This window comes from Heterodontus francisci, chromosome 38, assembly GCF_036365525.1.
Source record: "Heterodontus francisci isolate sHetFra1 chromosome 38, sHetFra1.hap1, whole genome shotgun sequence".
In the NCBI taxonomy this organism is placed as follows: Eukaryota; Metazoa; Chordata; class Chondrichthyes; order Heterodontiformes; family Heterodontidae; genus Heterodontus; species Heterodontus francisci.
Genome location: NC_090408.1, coordinates 45,218,058 through 45,241,261, shown reverse-complemented (window position 1 = coordinate 45,241,261; position 23,204 = coordinate 45,218,058). Strand labels below are relative to the sequence as shown.

Genomic DNA, 23,204 nt, shown 5'->3' with positions numbered 1-23,204 from the left:
TCCCCCAGAGTACATTTTGTGCCCTTGCCACGCTCAGTGCTTCCTCCAAGTGGTGTTCATCATGGAGGAGTACTGACTCATCAGCTGAGGGAGGGCTGTAGGTGGTAATCAGTAGGAGGTTACCTTGCCCATGTTTGACCTGATGCTATGAGACTTCATGGGGTCCTGAGTTGATGTTGAGGACTCCAATAGCAATTCCCTCCCTACTGTAGACCACTATCCCGCCACATCTGCTGGGTCTGTCCTGCCAGTGGGACAGGACATACCCAGGGATAGTGATTGCAGTGTCTGGGACATTGTCCGTAAGGTATGATTCCATGAGTATGACTGTCAGGCTGTTGCTTGACTAGTCTGTGGGACAGCTCTCCCAACTTTGTCACAAGCCCCCAGATGTTAGTAAGGAGGACTTTGCAGGGTTGACGGGGCTGGGTTTGCCGTTGATGTTTTCGGTGTCTGGGTCGATGCCGGGTGGTCTGTCCGGTTTCATTCCTTTTTATTGACTTCGTAGTGGTTAGGTACAACTGAGTGGCTTGCTAGGCCATTTCAGAGGGCATGTAAGAGTTAACCACATTGCTGTGGGTCTGGAATCACATGTAGGCCAGACCGGGTAAGGTCAGCAGATTTCCTTCCCTAAAGGACATTAGTGAACCAGATGGGTTTTTGCAACAATCGACAATGGTTTCATGGCCATCATTAGACTAGCTTTTAATTCCAGATTTATTAATTAAATTCAAATTCCACCTTCTGCTGTGGGATTCGAGCCAATGTCTCCAGATCAATACCCTGGGTCTCTGGGTTACTAGTCTAGTGATAATGTCACTATGCCACTGCCTCCCCCTCATGTCTGAATAACAGTTGGTGACAATTCCATCTTGAACATTTGTTTCTGGGTGTAAGTGCCCAGTGCCTGCGTTGTCCCATGTAGCATTTTTTCTCAAATGTTAACTATTGAACTGCTTATTGTGACTGAAACAATGGAATTTGATTGTAACTGGCTAATATCACTCTTAAATCCAATTCATATGCAAAATTCAAGAAATAGCACGTCACTGGTTCGTGCGAACAATATGGATGACAATAGCTAGCCTAAGAACCATCCAAAACGCAATGTGAATTATATTTCAGATTAAAAGTAAGCTAGGAGAAAGTTAGGGCTATCCCCTAGTCCTCCAGCTCTTGTTCTAAGATGTGGTTGTCACCCTTTCAGTCACTGTACCTAAAAGTCTTGAACTTACTTTCCAGTATTTCATCGGGTTGTAAGAAAAATATCATTCGTGGTATGTGGGCATCATTGGCAAGGCTGACATTTATTGCCCGTCCCTCATTGCCCATGGTTAATGCTGGGGCCACTTTAGAGGGCCCAAGGCATTTCTAATCTTTCTGAACTTGAGAAATGTCCCCAGGAAAGAGACCATATATACATTCTCTGGCAAGCAAATTCTGCACATGTAGAGTTCTCAGTAATTTGGTTAAAGACTTTTGAATATAGCAATGGGTTTTCATGTGACTTTTCACACACTGGACTGACCAAATTAAAAACAAGTGGTGTGTTCACACTGTTGGCCAGTTGGTTGTTCAAAGGATCTTTTCATCCATTTATATTCTCTCTCAAAACTATAAAGTTGGCTGTTCAAGTTTAGAATATCCCTGGGAGCCCTTTCCTTGGTTACAGTCTGCTCTGGACATCTAGACCTTCCAGCAAAAATCATGACAAACTGCTCTTAAATGTTTGTGTTAGAAGTTGGAGCATTTGAGATTGATCATCTTTAGAACTTCTGTGGAACAGGGAATTGCTACATCTGTTCCTCTTGCTCTTTCTCCCGCTCCATCCCCAATGAATCATTTCTGGGATCTGATTGGGAATCACCTTGTTGGCATTTTTTCGCGGGTGAAGATTTTGGGAGGGTTGTACTCATCGGTTGCAGGCCTTCTGGTGACTAGTCAGGCCTATCCGTGACCGGCAGCTTCTCCCACAGCGGGTACAAGTGAAGGTGTAGTCTCTTTCTTGCTGGTTCTTTGCTTAGCTTCAAAGGTGTCTGTAGCCCTACTGATGTAGCATCTCTAGGCATCATGATCTATGACCTGCACTTCCCACTGGCGATGGTCCATGTGACACAGAGAGGGACTTCTTCAGGGGGTCCTTGAAACGTTTGCATGGGGGCCCCTCTGTTCCCTATACCTGTGGTCAGCTCTCCATACAACACGATCTTAGGCAGGTGACCTTCGTCCATCCAGACAACGTAACCCACCCAACGCAGTTCGCTTTGCATGAGGATGGCCTCGATGCTGGTGATGTTGGCTGTTTCCAGGATTTCAATGTTTGTGATGCGGTTTTGCCAGTGGATCTTGATGCTGCGGAGGCAGCGCTGATGGAAGCGCTCTAGAAGGCGTACATGATGGCGGTATAGGACCCATGACTCGGCGCCATACAGAAGGGTAGTGAGGACTACAGCTTTGAACACTGAGTTTGGTCTGTGCTCTGAGGCTGTGGTTGCTCCACACTTGTTGGTAGAGGCTGCTGAATGTACTGTTTGCTTTTGAGAGCCTATTGTCCACTTCCTTGTCTATGATGGCATCAGACGAGATGATGCTCCTGAAATAAGTAAATTGCTTGACGGCATTGATCTTGGTTCCCTCAATGACAATACTTGGTGGTCTATATTCTTCTTGGGGTGCAGGCTGGTGCAGGACTTCAGTTTTCTTTAAACTGATTTTTAGTCCTAAGAGTTGTGTTGCCACGGAAAAATGTGTTCTACGTTGCAGGCCTGACTGACTGTGGGTCAAGAGAGCAGTCACTGGCAGAAAGGAGTTCACGGATGAGTGTTTCTTGTGTCTTTGTGTGAGCCTGAAGACGCCTGAGGTTGAAAAGACCTCCATTAGTCCAGAAGCCTATGTAAACTCCTTCCTTAAGATCTTCTGTTGCCTGCTGCAGCATCATGCTGAAAAAGATGGTGAATAAGGTTGGGGCCAGCACACATCCCTGCTTCATGCCATTGGAGATTCGGAAGGGACTCGAGAGGTTGCTGTTTTGCTTGACTTGTCCATACTGATTTTCATGAAACTGCTTCACTATGGCTAGGAACCTGAGTGGGCATCCAAGTTTTACAAGGATTTTCCAAAGTCCATCTCTGCTCACAGTGTCGAATGTCTTGGTGAGGTCTACAAAAGTGACGTACAGGCCTTTGTTTTGCTCACAACACTTTTCTTGTAATTGTCTGAGTGCAAATTCCATGTCTGTGGTGCCTCTGTTTGCTCTGAAACCACACTGGCTCTCTAAGAGGTCTTCTTCTCACAAGCCTGTTGAGAAGTATTCTAGCCAGGATCTTCCCAGCAATAGAAAGGAGGGTGATCCCACGGTAGTTGGAGCAGTCTGATTTTTCTCCTTTATTTTTGTACAAGGTGATGATAACAGCATCAGGAAGATCCCGTGGAATCCAGCCCTGTTCCCAGCAGGCCATGAAAACCTCATGGAGCTTGGTGTATAGGGCAGGGTCACCATGCTTCAAGGCCTTGGGTGGAATTCCATTGGTTCTGGGAGCTTTGTTGTTCTGGTTGATGGCGCTCACAATTTCCTCCAGAGTTGGACTCTCATCCATTTCTTATTTGACGGGTTGTTGTTGGATGCGATTGATGGCAGCATCATGCACTTTGCACTTGGTGCTGAAGAGAGTTTCAAAGTGCTCCGACCAGTGATCCAGCACTGACTCCTTTTCAGTGTGTGGGGTCTTGCTGTCGGCGCTCCTCAAGGGGTTTTGGGTTTGATGTGCTGGTCCATAGGCAGATTTTAGGGCTTTATAGAAACTTATGTCGCCAGTATCAGCGTACAGTTGTGTTTTTTTCCACAAGTGCAATCCACCAGTCATTTTGAATGTTCCTCAGTTTACATTGAAGGGTGCTGCATGCTTGACGATAGGCTCTTTTTCTCTTGGCTGGCTGAGCCTGATGAGCTGACTTTTTTTTAGCAGATCTTGAATTTCCTTGTCATTTTTATCAAACCAGTCCCTATTCTTGGTGCTGGGTCTGATGACCTCGTTGGAAGTATCCGGTACTACAGCTTTGATGTGTTCCCAGAGTTCTTCTAGAGTGGAATCAGCAGTGTGGTCAGGATGTTCCAGTCTAGTCTGTAAGGTTGCTTGATATTTATCTCTGCAGGATGAGTAACATTAATAATATTGGAAAAGAGGAAAGCTTCAGATGTTTCAGAATGAGTGCCATTCAGCCCATGTTGCTGTCATTAAGGCAGAAGCTGTAGTTGTGAATTTGGTACAACTCTTCAAAATATCCATTTGAACAGCTTAATAATGGAAGGGGTCATACCTTTTATAATGCAAAGCTTACTGGTATTATAGGTTGGTCACCGTTAAAAAGCTGATAATCCTCAATAGAGCAGGTTTGCCTAATGCTGAAATAACACATTCAGCACTTGAATGTAGTGTTCCAGTAGTTTAATTGTGATCTCCCAAGGTCTGTCAAGAGGTCCAAAGCTGTGTGCCAGTCATTGCATCGCACATTTAGCAAGAAATCTGGGGGAACAACAAATGATATAGCCTTACAAAAATAACCTTTTAATTTCTTTTGTTTATCTCTAAGTGCCATCTCAATCATAGTCTTGTGTCTTGATTTTTTTTGGATCCTGGGTTTTGATTTTTTTTTTGATTCCTTGCATTGGAAACTTTCGCACATTGCTGTTGCTTTGCAGAATAAATAAACTTTATACCATATTGATTGGTCTACCCTGTATTTGTCTTTCAGATAGGACAGTCCTCAGACCATGCTTTGGTGAAGTTGATTTTTATTTATTCTCTGGGACTAATGTAACATTGTTTACCTGTCACCGCGTGCTTCCTCTCTGGAGACAGCATTCGTTTTTATTAGCTCTAGAGCTTGTAATTTTGGCAAAGATATTGAGTGTGGAGCAGCTATTTGGTTCACTTTAAACAAACCCATGATTAAGCACTTTGTTCAGCAATAGATGACGGCAATGGAACATAATTAGTTGCATAAGAAAGAAGCGCATGCTACTTTTACAGTGGCCACCTTGGCTAATCTGTAAATTGTTTCTCTTGACTCTTTTTGCAAAATGGCTACTTAGTTGATACAAGTCCTTAAAGGGTCTAAAATAAAAATAAAATGCTGAAAACAGCAAAGGAGGCAGCATTGGTGGACAGAGAGAGAGAAACAGTTAAGAGGGGAGGCGGTGGCGTAGTGGTATTGTCACTGGACTAGTAACCCAGAGACCCAGGTTTCTCTGGGGACATGGGTTCAAATCCCACCAGAGCAGAAGGTGGAATTTGAATTCAATTAATAAATCTGGAATTAAAAAGCTAGTTTAATGACCATTGTCGATTGTTGTAAAAACCCATTTGGTTCACTATTGTCCTTTAGGGAAGGAAATCTGCTGTCCTTACCTGGTCTGGTCTACATGTGACTCCAGACCCACACCAATGTGGTTAATTCTTACATGCCCTCTGAAATGGCCTAGCAAGCCACTCCGTTGTATCTAACCGCTACGAAGTCAATAAAAAGGAATGAAACCAGACAGACCACCCGTCATCGACCTCGGCACCGGAAACGACAACAGCAAACCCAGCCCTGTCGACCCTGCAAAGTCCTCCTTACTAACATCTGGGGGCTTGTGCCAAAGTTGGGAGAGCTGTCCCACAGACTAGTCAAGCAACAGCTTGACATAATCATACTCGCGGAATCATACCTGACAATGTCCCAGACACTGCCATCACGATCCCCGGGTATGTCCTGTCCCACTGGCAGGACAGACCCACCAGAGGTGGCGGTACAGTGGTATACAGTAGGGAGGGAGTTGTCCTGGGAGTCTCAACATTGACTCTGGACCCCATAAAGTCTCGTGGCACCAGGTCAAACATGGACAAGGAAATCTCCTGCTGATTACCACCTACCACCCTCCCTCAGCTGATGAGTCAGTATTCCTCCATGTTGAACAGCATTTGGAGGAAGCATTGAGGGTGGCCAGTGCACAGAATGTACTCCTGGGTGGGGGACTTCAATGTCCATCACCAAGAGTGGCTCGGTAGCACCATTACTGTCCAAGCTGGCCGAGTACTGAAGGACGTAGCTGCTAGACTAGGTCTGCGGCAGGTGGTGAGGGGAAAACACACTTGACCTCGTCCTCACCGATCTGCCTACCACAGATGGATCTATCCATGACAGTATTGGTAGGAGTGACCACTGCACAGTCCTTGTGGAGACGAAGTCCCGCCTTCACATTGAGGATACCCTCCTTTATGTTGTGTGGCACTACCACCATGCTAAATGGGATAGATTTCGAACAGATCTAGCAATGCAAAACTGGGCATCAATGAGGCGCTGTGGGCTATCAGCAGCAGCAAAATTGTACTCAACCGCAATCTGTAATCTCATGGCCCAGCATATCCCCCACTCTACCATTACCATCAAGCCAGGCGACCAACCCTGGTTCAATGAAGAGTGCAGGCGGGCATGCCAGGAGCAGCACCAGGCATACCTCATAATGAGGTGTCAAGCTGATGAAGATGCAACACAGGACTATCTGCATGCCAAACTGCGTAAGCAGCATGCGATAGACAGAGCTAAGCGATCCCATAACCAACAGATCAGATCTAAGCTCTGCAGTCCTGCCACATCCAGCCGTCAATGGTGGTGGACAATTAAACAACTAACTGGAGGAAGTGGCTCCACAAATATCCCCATCCTCAATAATGGGGGAGTCCAGCACATCAGTGCGAAAGATGAGGCTGAAGCATTTGCAACAATCTTCAGCCAGATGTGCCAAGTTGATCCATCTCGGCCTCCTCCTGAAGTCCCCAGCATCACAGATGCCAGACTTCAGCCAATTCGATTCACTCCATGTGATATCATGAAACGACTGAAGGCACTGGATACTGCAAATGCTATGGGCCCTGACAATATTCCAGCAATAGTGCTGAAGACCTGTGCTCCAGAACTTGCCGCGCCCCTAGCCAAGCTGTTCTAGTACAGCTATAATACTGGCATCTACCCTGCAATGTGGAAAATTGCCCAGGTATGTCCTGTACACAAAATGCAGGACAAGTCCAACCCAGCCAATTACTGCCCCATCAGCCTGCTCTCAATCATCAGTAAAGTGATGGAAGGTGTCATCAACAGCGCCATCAAGCAGCACTTGTTTAGCAATAACCTGCTCAGTGTCACTCAGTTTGGGTTCCGCCAGGGCCACTCAGCTTCTGACCGCATTACAGCCTTGGTTCAAACAAGGACAAAAGAGCTGAACTCGAGGTGAGGTGAGAGTGACTGCCCTTGACATCAAGGCAACATTTGACCGAGTGTGGCATCAAGGAGCCCTAGCAAAACTCAGGTCAATGGGAATCGGGGAAAACCCTCCACTGGCTGGAGTCATACCTCGAGCAAAGGAAGATGTGGTTGTTGGAGGTCAATCATCTGAGCTCCAGGACATCACTGCAGGAGTTCCTCAGGGTAGTGTCCTAGGCCCAACCATCTTCAGCTGCTTCATCAATGACCTTCCTTCAATCATAAGGTCAGAAGTGGGGATGTTCGCTGATGATTGCACAATGTTCACCATTCATGACTCCTCAGATACTGAAGCAGTCCGTGTAGAAATGCAGCAAGACTTGGACAATATCCAGGCTTGGTCTGATAAGTGGCAAGTAACATTTTGTGCCACACAAGTGCCTGGCAATGACCATCTCCAACAAGAGAGAATCTAACCACCTCCCCTTGACATTCAATGGCATTATCATCGCTGAATCCCCCACTATCAACATCCTCGGGGGTACCATTGACTAGAAACTGAACTGGAATAGCCATATAAATACCGTGGCTACAAGAGCAGATCGGAGGCTAGGAATCCTGAGGTGAGTAACTCACCTCCTGACTCCCCAAAGCCTGTCCACCATCTACAAGGCACAAGTCAGGAGTGTGATGGAATGCTCTCCACTTGCCTGGATGGTTGCAGCTCCAACAACACTCAATGCTCGACACCATCCAGGACAAAGCAGCCCACTAGATTGGCACCCCATCTACGAACATTCACTGCCTCCACCACAGATGCACAGTGGCAGCAGTGTGTACCATCTACAAGATGCACTGCAGCAACGCACCAGCAACAGCACCTTGCAAACCTGCGACCTCTACCAACTAGAAGGACAAGGGCAACAAATGCATGGGAACACCACCACCTGCAAGTTCCCCTCCAAGTCACACACCATCCTGACTTGGAACTATATCGCCGTTCCTTCACTGTCGCTGTGTCAAAATCCTGGAACTCCCTTCCTAATAGCACTGTGGGTGTACCTACCCCACATGGACTGCAGCGGTTCAAGAAGGCAGTTCACCACCACCTTCTCCAGGGCAATTAGGGATGGGCAATAAATGCTGGCCTGGCCAGCGACGCCCACATCCCATGAATGAATTTTTAAAAAAAATTTCAGGACGACCTTTCATCAGAACTGTAAAATGTTCCAAGATGAAACAATCGGGGGAAAAAAATCACCGGTCATTTGAATAGGTTTGAGTTAAAGATAGCCAGTGCAGATTTGTCAAAGGCAGATCATGCTTGATTAATCTAATTGAAATTTTTGATCAGTAACTGAAGGGAATGTGGTGGATGTTTATATGGATTTTAAGAACGCATTTGATAAGGTACCACATAAAAGACTGGTTACAAAATTGAGGGTCATAGGAACAGGCCATTTGGCCTCTGAGCCTGCTCTGCCATTGAACTAGGTTATGGCTGATCTACCTCAATGTCATTTTCCCTCCTATCCACGTATCTCTTGATATCTTTAATATCTAGAAATTTGTCGATCTCTGTCTTGCACATACTCAATGACTGAGCCTCCACAGGCCTCTGGGGTGGAGAGGTTCACAAAGCTTCACAATCCTCTGCGTGAATAAATTCCTCCTCCTCTCAGTCCTAAATGGCCTACCTCTTATTCTGAGACTGTGTTCCCTGGTTCTAAACTCACCAGCCAGAAGAAACATCCCTTCCTGCATCTAACCTTTCGAGCCCTGTAAGAATTATGTATGCTTCAATGATATCACCTCTCATTCTTCTAAACTCCAGAGAATATAGGCCCAGTCTCCTCAATCTTTCCTCATGGGTCAATCCCGCCATCCCAAGGATCAGTCTGGTGAACTTGCTTGCACGCCCTCTATGGCAAGTATATCCTTCCTTAAGTAAGGAGGCAATACTTCAGGTGCAGTCTTACCAAGGCTCGATACAATTGCAGCAAGGCTTCTTTACTCCATTAACCAATCCTCCTGCAATAACAGTCAACAGACCATTTGCCTTCCTAATTGCTTGCTGCACCTGCATGTTGGCTTTCAGTGACATGAACAAGGACACTCCGGTCCCTTTGGACATCTACATTTCCCAATCTTTCTCCGTTTAAGAAATACCCTGAATTTCTGATTTTCCTACCAAAGTAGATAACTTCGCATTTTCCCACATTATATTCCATTTGCTGTCGTCTTGCCTACTTATTTAGCCTGTCCAAGTCCCCTTGAAGCCTCTTTATTGCTCCTCACAACTCACATTCCCACCTAGTTTTGTGTCATCAGCAAACTTGGAAATATTACATTTGGTCCCCACATCAAAATCATTGATATAGATTGTGAATAGCTGGGGCCCAAGCACTCATCCTTGCGGTAATCCACTAGTCATAGCCAGTCAGTGCCCAATTGGTTTTTTAAAAAAAAATTGGCTTAAGGACAGAAAACAGCAAGTCATAGTAAATGGTTGTTTTTTTAGACTGGAAGATTGTAGACAGTGGTGGTCCCTTTTTTTTTGCTAAATATAAATGACTTGGATCTTGGATTACAGAGTATAATCTCAAAATTTGTCTGTGACACCAAACTTGGAAGTGTGGCAAGCAGTGAGGATGAAATGAACTGTCTGCAACAAGACATAGATAGGCTAGCAGAATGGGAAGACAGGTGGCAGATAGAATTTAATATTGACAAATGTGAGGTGATGCATTTTGGCAGAAGGAATAGGAATAGGCTATATAGACTTAATAGTGCAGTTCTGAAGAGTGTGCAGGAACAGAGGGACCTGGGGACGCATATGCATCGATCTTTGAAGGTGGCAGGACATGTCGATGGAGTGGTTAGTAAAGCATATGGGATCTTGGGCTTCATAAATAGAGGCATAGAGTACAAAAACAAGGAAGTTATGCTGAACATTTATGAAGCTCTGGTTAGGCCCCAGCTGGAGTATTGCGTCCATTTCTCGTCACTCACTTTAAGGGTCCTTGAGAGGGTGCAGAGGAGATTTATCAGAATGGTTCCAGGGGTAGGGGATTTTAGTTACAAGGTTAGGTTGGAAAAGCTGGGGCTGTTCTCCTTGGAGCAAAGGAGATTGAGGGGAAGTTTGATAGAAGTGTACAAGATTATGACAGGCTTAGGTAAGTTAAACAACAATAAAATGTTCCCATTTACTAATGGTACAAGGACTAGGGAGCACAGATTGAAGGTTTTGAGCAAGAGATGCAGGGGGAATATGAGGAAAAACGTTTTTACGCAGCGGGTGGTAATGACCTGGAACTCGCTGCTCTCAAGGATGATGGAAGCGGAGACAAACAACGACTTCAAAAGGAAATTAGATGGCTGCTTGAAGGAAATAAACTTGCAGGGCTGCCAGGATCAAGCGGGGGAGTGGGACTGACTGGGTAACTCCATGGAAAGCCGGCATGGATTCAGTGGGCCGAATGGCCTCCTGTGCCATAAATTATTCCATGAGCAGCTTTTAAGCAAGTATAGATTGGGGGAAAGGTGCAGGAAAAGAGCAAAAGGGAGAAGTCTGTGATCGGGTTATGTTAACTAATGTAAGTCCAAGTTGTATTCTGGGAAAGGGTAGCTGGGCTTTAAGCTCTTCCATAGTCAGATTTCTTAACTTGTATGTTGCATTTTAACAACTTTTTGCCCAACACTGGATCAGTCACCTGTCATTGGGAACAAGATTATGAAGCACATTGTGTTGTATACAGTACAAATGTGTTCATACATATCCTGACCATGCTTTTTCTCTCTCTATAGGACCGTCTCGAAGACAAGCATATTGCAACCAGTTGTCAAATGTAAGTGGGTGGAATATGAATGAATTGAAGATGTGACGGCGTTCAACCATTGCAACATGCCGTTTCTTTGAAGTACCAGTGCAAATAGTTGACATAGTTTGCAGCATACAATGCTATTTGCACATTATTGTTTGAGTATGCCCACATGTACCTTCTGTGATCCTGCTGACCTGAGTACAGTCCTTTTCCTGCTCTGTACGAATGTCTGCATTGGCCATATCACTTAATTTTCGTTTGCCAATTTGTGACATTTAACGTGATTTAGTTAAATAATCTAGTTAGTATGAGCCATGCCATTCTTTCTGGCAAGTGAGGAACATTTTACGTTTAGTGAAAGGGAGTTTGTTTTAGATTTATAGATTTTTTTTTTAAACGAAAATACTTGTGTTCTGGACAAGAGAATGGTGCAAGGAGCATGGAGAACTAAAACTAAACAAAAATGCACTGGTCAAAGCTGTAGTTTCATTGGTGCAGCATTTGTTCAAAAGGTTGGTTCAGACAGAAGTGGTGCTGTGCACCTGCTGGGCAGGTACTTCTCTGGATAAGATCATGAATGCTAGCCATTAACTTGAATATATGTTTGAATCAGTTTCTGTTATGCAGCAGTCAAATTTCCCCCATAAACTCTATACATTGGTATGTCCACTGTACTGAAAATAGGAAGTTATGTAAAATCTGCATTATCAAATTATATGCTATTGCTACTAAGACCCCGCCCCCCACTCTTGCCAAAAGTTGTGGTGGTTATTATCTGCTGCTTTTCTTCCTCTGGAAAGTGCCCTTGGAACGTTTTTCTACATTAAAGGGGTAATATAAATTCAGTTTGTTTTATTGTTTAGTTGCTGCACTGCCAAAATATTGTCTCCGTAGAATAGATTCTGCTCCTCTTAAGTACAATGACAGTTGTTAGAGCTTAGAAGGACTAAATCTACCTGAAAAAGGTATTCCCATAATTAAGATATTAATTCAGTGGCATAATTTTACTATAGTGAAAAGTATCTAATGACGCAACTCAAATTATGTACAAAATTAATGTGTAGTGTTGAATATACTCTAGAGGAATTAAAGCTACAATATGAGCATGACACAGATTTATCTTATTAGCAAAGCTACTTATATTGGATAACACGTTTCCACATGTTTACAGGATCAATTTACCATTTAAGTAATTCAAATTAAATTGGTTTTAAATCTTTTTGCTAGATACAAACTGTTGGTTTGTTTATTTCAGGGCTGCTGGTGAAGATGCCTTAAATGGTAAGTCTTAAATCCAAATTGAAATGCAAATAATGTTCCATGTTTTCCAATAAATGTTGCATTTTAAGAATGTAGGTTATCTTAATCTCATACTCAAACATCTAGATTGAGTTTTTAAAGAAACCTTGTCTCATAACATTGACTTGATACTTCCATTGTGAGAATCAATTCTAATGCTTTGTTACATGGCTGTGAACCTTGACATCTGACTTTTTCCTGTTTTGATTTTTATGCTTTGATGTAACACATTAACCTGTAGAGCGTACCTTGTTTTAATGCCCAAGCTACTTTGCGCACTTGTACCACATTCTAGTGAATGCTAAATTGGTTGATGCTGAGTCTGTATAGAGCTTCAGTTGATTTCTGTTAAAGAAACCGTGATTCGTGTTAATATTCAGAATCTGGCATAAGCCTGTACGACCTAATTCCAGTAAGCCTTTAACAACTAAGCACCTTACAATTTGTTTTCTGCTCTCTCTTAAATGAATGTGCCTTGCTCTATGGGCATAATTGCATTCCTTTTGCAGCAAATTTTGGAACATATCCTTTACAAACACTTTAATCCTTTTCTTTCATTAGCTTTGTTTAATACCCCAGCTCTCTTTCTGCATAACTGGCTCGCCTAATAAAGGCAAAACATCGACAACCCATTTCAAACGGATCATTCTACATGCCCCAAGTTGTTTGGTAAAATAATCAGTCTGTGATAATCGATCTGTGCATAGCCTGTTTAAAATCTGTCTTGGATGTTGGGCAACACCTGAGGTATATGTCGAAGGCCAGCAGGTCAACTTTACAACAAACCAAGGTTTCTTCGCTCGTGCTCAAAGGCCATATTAGTACTCTTAGTTGTAGCCGCAGGTTAACACCAGCAACCTCCTGCTTCATTACTCCAAAGAAATGGAAGATTGCTTTGTTATCTTTGTGTAAATCTGTTTACAATATCTCTACTAAAACATTAAATATGTCAGAGATTCAAAGTAATGTGCATTGTTAAAAATATTTTTCTGTGAAGAAAATGGCTTTAGTGCAGTGTTGGGATTCTGATGTGTTCCAAGCTCCCCTATTTTATGACGGTCTAGTGCAGTAATTTCACATATGTGCCTTTAATGTTTTTAATCTCCCATTTGTTTCAGCACAACACTTTTATGCTCATCAATCTCATGCAAGGCACAAGAAAATGGGAGGTGAGATATACTGACATTTTCACACAGCTTTTTGTACCAAATTTTAAGCCAAAATGTATTGGCTTTGTTTCTTGCAACAATAAAAAAAAAAATTTGATTTTTGAAGAGTTAAATTGTCTTGATGTGACCATAATTAGTATGTAAGAAGGCAGCTCACTGCCACCTTCTTAAGGGCAATTAGGGGTGGGCAACAAATGCTGGCCTAGCCAGCAACACCCACATTCCCCAAACTAATAATAAAAAAAAGTTATACAAAGAAGCTTTTTCTACAGTTGCAAGAATCCTGTTAAAATTTAACCATTTTATTTTTCCTCCTGCACCTCGAAGTGATTGGATCTCCTTTCAAACCTGTACTGGATGTAAATTACTACTATTCAGGTCAGTATATAGTAAATATAAAAATTACACAGTTGTTTAGTGATGTGTCTCAATTATATGGCTAATTGTGAAATATGTGTACCTTTTCTTTTTAACAGCTGTTGAGAGAAATAATTTGATGAGGCTTTCTCAGAGCATTCCATTTACTCCTCTCCCAAATAGGGGTGAGTAGAATTAATCATGAAAACCATTGAAACTAGACAGAATTGATCGATCTTTAAGCAGAATGTGTATTGTTTAGCCATTCATTTCAGCTGACACATTCTCTACACTCAACATCTTCTAAGTGTATACAAACTTAAATATCTGTCCCAACTTATGAACATATGCTCATAAGAATTAGGAGCAGGATTGGCCCCTCGAGCCTGCTCCGCCATTCAACAAGATCTTGGCTGATCTGACTGTAACCTCAACTCCATATTCCTGCCTATCCACATAACCTTTCACCCCCTTGCTTATCAAGAATCTATCTATCACTGCCTTAAAAATATTCAAGGACTCTGCTTCCACCGCCTTTTGAGGAGAGTTCCAAAGACTCTCAACCCTCAGAGGAAAAGATTTCTCCTCATCTGTCTTAAATGGGCGACCCCTTATTTTTAAACAGTGACCCCTAGTTCTAGATTCTCCCACAAGGGGAAACATCCTTTCCACACCCACCCTGTCAAGACCCATCAGAATCTTAAGCGTTTCAATCAAGTTGCCTGTTATTCTTCTTAAATCCAACGGATACAAGCCTAGCCAGTTGAATCTTTCCTCGTAACACAATGCACCCACTCCAGGTATTCGTCTAGTAAACCTTCGCTGAACTGCCTGCAATGCATTTACATCCTTCCTTAAATAAGGAGACCAATACTGTACACAGTACTCCAGATGTGGTCTCACCAATGCCCTGTATAACTGAAGCATAACCTCCCTACTTTTATATTCAATTCCCCTCGCAATAAACAATAACATTCTGTTAGCTTTCCTAATTATGTGCTGTACCTGCAGACTAAGCTTTTGCGATTCATGCACTAGGACACCCAGATCCCTCTGCATCTCAGAGCTGTGCAATCTCTCACCATTTAGATAATATGCTTTTCTTATTCTTCCTGTACAAGTTGGACGGGCTGCACCTGAACCGGAACGGGCCCAACATCCTTGCTGGGAGGTTTGCTAGTGCAGTTGGTCGGGGGGGTGGGGGAGGATTTAAACTAATTTGGCAGGGGGAGGGATACAGAGTGGAGGTACAGTAGGGGGTGATACACAGCCAAATATAGAAGCGAAACTAAGTCAGTCTGGAAGGCAGGGCAAATATAGACCTGTTAAGGCACAAGCGAATAATGCAAGGCTGGATTGCATCTATTTTAATGCAAGGAGTCTTACTAGTACGGCAGACGAATTGAGAGCGTTGATTAACACATGGGAATATGATATTGCTAAAACAGATACATGGTTGAGGGAAGGGCAGGACTGGCAGCTTAATATTCCAGGGTATAGAATCTTCAGGCGTGATGGGGTGGGGGGATGGGTGGTGGTGTAAAAGAGGAGGTGGCATTGATCAAGGAATCAATTACTGCAGTATGGAGCAATGATATCTTAAAGGTTCCTCAAATGAGGCCATATGGGTAGAACTTAAAAACAAAAAGGGGGCAATCACTTGGCTGGGTGTGTACTACAGGCCTGCAAACAGTCAGGGAGAGATAGAGGAGCAGATGTCGGCAAATCTCAGAGTTGTAAAAATAATAGGGTAATAATAATAGGGGATTTCAACGTCCCCAGTATTAACTGGACTAATCTTGGTGCAAAAGGCTTTAAGGCGGCGGAATTCTTAAAATGTGGTTAACTCTTACATGCCCTCTGAAATGGCCTAGCAAGCCACTCGGTTGTACTGAACCGCTGCGAAGTTGTTAAAAAGGAATGAAACAAGACAGACCACTCGGCATCGACCTAGGCACCGGAAACGACAACGGCAAACCCAGCCCTGTCGACCCTGCAAAGTCCTCCTTACTAACATCTGGGGGCTTGTGCCAAAGTTGGGAGAGCTGTCCCACAGACCAGTCAAGCAACAGCCTGACATAGTCATAGTCACGGAATCATACCTTACGGACAATGTCCCAGACACTGCAATCACTATCCCTGGGTATGTCCTGTCCCACTGGCAGGACAGACCCAGCAGAGGTGGTGGCACAGTGGTATACAGTAGAGAGGGAATTGCCCTGGGAGTCCTCAACATCGACTCCAGACCCCATGAAGTCTCATGGCATCAGGTCAAACATGGGCAAGGTAACCTCCTTCTGATGACCACCGACAGCCCTCCCTCAGCTGATGACTCAGTACTCCATGTTGAACACCACTTGGAGGAAGCACTGAGGGTGGCAAGGGCACAAAATGTACTCTGGGTGGGGGACTTCAATGTCCATCACCAAGAGTGGCTAGGTAGCACCACTACTGACCGAGCTGGTCGAGTCCTAAAGGACATAGCTGCTAGACTGGGTCTGCGGCAGGTGGTGGGGGAACCAACACAAGGGAGAAACATACTTGACCTCGTCCTCACCAATCTGCCTGCTGCAGATGCTTCTGTCCATGACTGTATTGGTAGGAGTGACCACCGCACAGTCCTTGTGGAGACGAAGTCCTGCTTTCACATTGAGGATACCGTCCATCGTGTTGTGTGGCACTATCACCGAACTAAATGGGATAGATTTCGAACAGATCTAGCAATGCAAAACTGGGTATCCATGAGGTGCTGTGGGCCATCAGCAGCAGAAGAATTGTACTCAACCACGATCTGTAACCTCATGGCCTGGCATATCCCCCACTCTACCATTACCATCAAGCCAGGCGACCAACCCTGGTTCAATGAAGAGTGCTGGAGGGCATGCCAGGAGCAGCACCAGGCATACCTCAAAATGAGGTGTCAACCTGGTGAAGCTATAACACAGGACTATCTGTGTGCCAAACTGCGTAAGCAGCATGCGATAGACAGAGCGAAGCGATCCCATAACCAACAGATCAGATCTAAGCTCTGCAGTCCTGCCGCATCCAGCCGTCAATGGTGGACAATTAAACAACTAACTGGAGGAGGTGGCTCCACAAATATCCCCATCCTCAATGATGGGGGAGCCCAGCACATCAGTGCGAAAGATAAGGCTGAAGCATTTGCAACAATCTTAAGCCAGAAGTGCCAAGTTGATGATCCATCTTGGCCTCCTCCTGAAGTCCCCAGCATCACAGATGCCAAACTTCAGCCAATTCAATTCACTCCGCGTGATATCATGAAACGACTGAAGGCACTGGATACTGCAAAAGCTATGGGCCCTGACAATATTCCAGCAATACTACTGAAGACCTGTGCTTCAGAACTTACCACGCCCCTAGCCAAGCTGTTCCAGTACAGCTACAACACTGGCATCTACCCTGCAATGTGGAAAATTGCCCAGGTATGTCCTGTACACAAAAAGCAGGACAAATCCAACCCGGCCAATTACCACCCTATCAGCCTACTCTCCATCAGTAAAGTGATGGAAGGTGTCATCAACAGTGCCATCAAGCAGCACTTGCTTAGCAATAACCTGCTCACTGACGCTCAGTTTGGGTTCCGCCAGGGCCACTCAGCTCCTGACCTCATTACAGCCATGGTTCAAATATGGACAAAAGAGCTGAACTCGAGAGGTGAGGTGAGAGTGACTGCCCTTGACATCAAGGCAGCTTTTGACCGAGTATGGCATCAAGGAGCCCCAGCAAAACTCAGGTCAATGGAAATCGGGGAAAACCCTCCGCTGGCTAGAGTTATACCTTGAGCAAAGGAAGATGGTTGTGGTTGTTGGAGGTCAATCATCTGAGTTCCAGGACATCACTGCAGGAGTTCCTCAGGGTAGTGTCCTAGGCCCAACCATCTTCAGCTGCTTCATCAATCACCTTCCTTCAATCACAAGGTCAGAAGTGGGGATGTTCGTTGATGATTGCACAATGTTCAGCACCATTCGTGACTCCTCAGATACTGAAGCAGTCCGTGTCGAAATGCAGCAAGACTTGGACAATATCCAGGCTTGGGCTGATAAGTGGCAAGTAACATTCGCGCCATACAAGTGCCAGGCAATGACCATCTCCAACAAGAGAGAATCTAACCATCTCCCCTTGACATTCAACAGCATTACCATCGCTGAATCCCCCACTATCAACATCCTAGGGGTTACCATTGACCAGAAACTGAACTGGAGTAACCATATAAATACCGTGGCTAGAAGAGCAGATCAGAGGCTAGGAATCCTGAGGCAAGTAACGCACCTCCTGACTCCCCAAAGCCTGTCCACCATCTACAAGGCACAAGTCAGGAGTGTGATGGAATACTCTCCACTTGCCTGGATGGGTGCAGCTCGACACCATCCAGGACAAAGCAGCCTGCTTGATTGGCACCCCATCTACAAACATTCACTCCTTCCACTACCGACGCACAGTGACAGCAGTCTGTACCATCTACAAGATGCACTGCAGCAATGCACCAAGGCTCCTTCGACAGCACCTTCCAAACCCGCGACCTCTACCAACTAGAAGGACAAGGGCAGCAAATACATGGGAACACCACCACCTGCAAGTTCCCCTCCAAGTCACACACCATCCTGACTTGGAACTATATCGCCGTTCCTTCACTGTCGCTGGTCAAAATCCTGGAACTCCCTTCCTAACAGCACTGTGGGTATACCTACCCCAAATGGACTGCAGTGGTTCAAGAAGTCAGCTCACCACCACCTTCTCGAGGGCAATTCGGGCTGGACAATAAATGCTGGCCTGGCCAGTGACGCCCACATCCCATGAATGAATTTTAAAAAAATGCATACAGGAGAACCTTTTGAGCCAGCTCGTAGAAAGCCCTACAAGATAAGGGGTAGTACTGGATCTAATCTCAGGGAATGAAGCTGGACAAGTGGTAGAAGTGTCTGTGGGGGAGCATTTTGGGGATAGTGACCATAACTCTAAGAATTAAGATAGTTATGGAAAAGGACAAAGATGGACCAGAAATAAAAATATTGAATTGGGGGAAGGCCAATTTCAATATGATATAACAGGATCTGGCCAAAGTGGACTGGGAGCAGCTACTTGTAGGAAAGTCTACATCAGACCAGTGGGAGTCATTCAAAAAGGAAATAGTGAGAGTTCAGGGCCAACATGTTCCGATAAAGGTGAAGGGTAGAACCAACAAGTCCAAAGAACCCTGGATATCGAAGGATATAGAGGATTGGAAAAGGAAAGAAAAGGAGGCTTATGGCAGATTCAGAGCGCTGAAAACAGCGGAGGCCCAAGAGGAGTGTAGAAAGTGTTGGGGGGGTGCAGGGGGGTGGTGGTGGGGGAGCGGGTACATAAAAAGTAATTAGGAGAGCGAAGAGGGGGCGTGAATAAACACTGGCGGGCAAGATAAAGGAAAACCCCAAGGCGTTTTATAAGTATATGAAGGGCATGGGGATAACCAGGAAAAGAGTAGGGCCCATTAGGACCAAAGTGGCAATCATTGTGTGCAGCCGGAGGATGTGGGTGAGGTTTTAAATGATTACTTTTCATCTGTGTTCACTATGAAGAAGGATGATGTAGGTGTAGAGATCAGGGAGAGGTTTGTGATATTCTTGAACAAATTAGCATTGAAAGGGAGGAGCTATTAGCGGTTTTAGTGGGCTTATAAGTGGATAAATCCCCAGGCCCAGATGAGATGTATCCCAGGCTGTTAGGTGAGGCAAGGGAGGAGATAGCAGGGGCTCTGACACAAATTTTCAAATCCTCTCTGGCCACAGGAGAGGTACCAGAGGATTGGAGGACAGCGAATGTGGTACCATTATCCAAGAAGGGTAGCAGGGATAAACCAGGTAATTACAGACCAGTGAGCCTCACATCAGTGGTTGGGAAACTATTGGAAAAAAATTCTGAGGGACAGGATTAATCTCCACTTGGAGAAGCAGGGATTAATCAAGGATGGTGAGCATGGCTTTGTCAGGGGGAGATCATGTCTAACAAACTTGATTGAATTTTTCGAGGTGGTGACTGGATGTGTAGATGAGGGTAAAGCAGTTGATGTAGTCTACATGGACTTCAGTAAGGCTTTTGATAAGGTCCCGCATGGGAGATTGGTCAAGAAGGTGAGAGCCCATGGGATCCAGGGCAATTTGGCAAATTGGATCCAAACTTGGCTTAGTGGCAGGAGGAAGAGGGTGATGGTCAAGGGTTGTTTTTGCGATTGGAAGCCTGTGACCAGTGGTGTACCGCAGGGATTGGTGCTGGGACCCTTGCTGTTTGTAGCGTACATTAATGATATAGACGTGAATATAGGAGGTATGATCAGTAAATTCGCAGATGACATATAAATTGGTGTCATAGTGAGGAGGAAAGCCTTAGATTACAGGACGATATAGATGGGCTGATAAGATGGGCAGAGCTGTGGCAAATGGAATTTAATCCTGAGAAGTGTGAGGTGATGCATTTTGGGAGGACTAATGAGGCAAGGGAATATACAATGGATGGGAGGACCCTAGGAAGTACAGAAGGTCAGAGGGACCTTGGTGTACTTGTCCATAGATCACTGAAGCAGCAGCACAGGTAGATAAGATGGTTAGGAAGACATATGGGATACTTGCTTTTATTAGCCGAGGCATAAAATGTAAGAGCCAGGGAGGTTATGATGGAGCTGTATCAACGCTGGTTAGGCCACAGCTGGCGTACTGTGTACTGTGTACAGTTCTGGCCGCCATACTATAGGAAGGATGTGATTGCAGTGGAGAAGGTGCACAGGAGATTCACCAGGATGTTACCTGGGCTGGAGCATTGCGGCTATGAAGAGAGACTGGATAGGCTAGGGTTGTTTTCCTTGGAGCAGAGAAGGCTGAGGGGAGGCATGATTGAGGTATACAAAATTATGAGGGGCATTGATAATGTAGATAGGAAGAAACTTTTTCTCTTAACGGAGTTGTCACTAACCAGGGGACGTAGATTTAAGGTAAGGGGCAGGAGGTTTAGAGGGAATTTGATGAAAATGTTTTCAGCCAGAGGGTGGTTGGAATCTGGAACACACTGCCTGAAGGGGTGGTAGAGGCAGGAACCCTCAAAACCTTTAAGAAGTATTTCGATGAGCTTTTGAAACGCCATAGTTTGCAAGGCTACGGGCCAAGTGCTGGAAAATGGTTTTAGAATAGATAGGTCCTTGATGGCTGGCACAGACGCGATGGGCCGAAGGCCTTGTTCCTGTGCTGTATAATTCTGAGTCTATGACTATAAAATGGACAATTTCACATTTTCCCACCTTGTACTCCATTTGCCAGATCTTTGTCCACTCACTTAACCTATCTATATCCCTTTGCACCCTCTTTGTGTCCTCTTCACAGCTTACTTTCCTACCTATCTTTGTGTAATTAGCAAATTTACCAACCATACTTTTGGTTCCTGCATCTAAGTCATTTATATAAATTGTAAAAAGGTAAGGCCCCACCGACTCGCCTTTATCTACAGCACATGCAACTCCCTCAGAGAACTCCAATAAATTGGTTAAACATGATTTCCCTTTCACAAAACCATGTTGAATCTGCCTGATTACCTTGAATTTTTCTAAGTGCCCTGCTATAACGTCTTTAATAATAGCTTCTAATATTTTCCTTAAGACAGATGTCAAGCTAACTGGCCTGTACTTTCTTGCTTTCTGTCTCCCTCCCTTTTTGAATAAAGGAGTTACGTTCGCTATTTTCCAATCTAATGGAGCCTTCCCTAAATCTAGGGAATTTTGGAAAATTAAAACTAATGCATCAACTATCTCACTAGCCGCTTCATTTAACACCCTCGGATGAAGTCCATCAGGACCCGGGGGACTTGTCAGCCCGCAGCACCGACAGTTTGTTCAGTACCACTTCCCTGGTGATTGTAATTTTCTTGAGTTCCTCCCTCCCTTCAATTTCCTGATTTACAGCTATCTGAGATGTTGCTTGTATCCTCTATGATGAAGAGCAATGCAAAATACCTGTTCAATTCATCTGCCATCTGCTTATTTTCTCTTATAAATTCCCCAGACTCACTTTCTATAGGAGCTACGCTCACTTTGTTCACTCTCCTTTTTAAATATATATCGGAATTCTTGCTATATGTTTTTCTATTTCTAGCCAGCTTTCTCTTGTACTCAAATTTTTCCCTCCTTATTAATCTTTTAGTCGTTCTTTGCTGCTTTTTATGTTCTGTCCAATCTTCTGACCTGCCACCCATCTTTGCACAATTCTATCCTTTTTCTTTAAGCTTAATCCTATCTTTAACTTTTTTACTTAACCACGGATGGTGGTTCCTCCCCTTGGAGCAGGCAGTACCTCGTGATGTACACAAAATTAATATTAATTAAAATTATAGCCAAACATCTTGAAGTCAACATCTGCAATCTTGGATAAAAGCAAAATACTGCGGATGTTGGAAATCTGAAATAAAAACAAGAAATGCTGGAATCACTCAGCAGGTCTGGCAGCATCTGTGGAAAGAGAAGCAGAGTTAAGGTTTCGGGTCAGTGACCCTTCTTCGGAACTGACAAATATAAGAAGTCACAGATTATAAGCAAGTGAGGTGGGGGTGGGGCAAGAGATAACAAAGCAGAAGGTGTAGATTGGACCAGGCCACAGTCAGCTATGTGGCCTGGTCCAATCTACACCTTCTGCTTTGTTATCTCGTGCCCCACCCCCACCTCACTTGCTTATAATCTGTGACTTTTCTTATATTTGTCAGTTCCGAAGAAGGGTCACTGACCCGAAACCTTAACTCTGCTCTTTCCACAGATGCTGCCAGACCTGCTGAGTTATTCCAGCATTTCTTGTTTTTATTATCTGCAATCTTGGACATCTACCCAGCAAATCTCAATCCTAAATTCATCTCTAAATATTTTCAATGACCTGTCGTTAATTTGCTACTACTTTCGTTAAACTCATTTTCAATCAACTCTCAATTTCTTTACCATCTGATAGGTAAGTGAGCAATGCGCTGTCACAAGTCATTTTCTGGTTGGCAAGATGTAACGAGTGGTGTGCCACAGGATTCTGTGCTGGGGCCTCACATTTTTACAATTCCTGTAAATGACTTGGATGAAGGGACCAAAGGTATAGTTGCTAAATTTGCTGATGATGCAAAGATAGGTCAGAAAGTAAGTTGTGAAGAGGACATAAGGGGGCTACAAAGGGATATAGATAGGTTAAGTGAGTGGTCAAAGACCTGGCAAATGGAATACAAAGTGGAAAAATGTGAAATTGTCCATTTTGGCAGGAATAATAAAAAAAGAAGCATGTTATCTAAATGGATTGCAGAGAGA

General features: G+C 44.4%; 1 protein-coding gene across 6 annotated transcripts in view; it reads left to right on the top strand.

The window, feature by feature from the left end:
- The window catches only part of trpm7 (transient receptor potential cation channel, subfamily M, member 7), a 208,811-nt gene that overhangs the window by 152,561 nt on the left and 33,046 nt on the right, over positions 1-23,204 (top strand). For 4 of the 6 annotated variants that reach the window (XM_068018322.1, XM_068018325.1, XM_068018327.1 and 1 more), the window contains 6 exons: positions 4,753-4,779; positions 11,050-11,090; positions 12,322-12,347; positions 13,484-13,534; positions 13,862-13,912; positions 14,011-14,076. In XM_068018322.1, the coding sequence (XP_067874423.1) occupies positions 4,753-4,779; positions 11,050-11,090; positions 12,322-12,347; positions 13,484-13,534; positions 13,862-13,912; positions 14,011-14,076 (262 nt within the window). The remainder of the gene's footprint in view (positions 1-4,752; positions 4,780-11,049; positions 11,091-12,321; positions 12,348-13,483; positions 13,535-13,861; positions 13,913-14,010; positions 14,077-23,204) is intronic. The other 2 variants (XM_068018324.1, XM_068018326.1) reach the window with 2 other exon arrangements.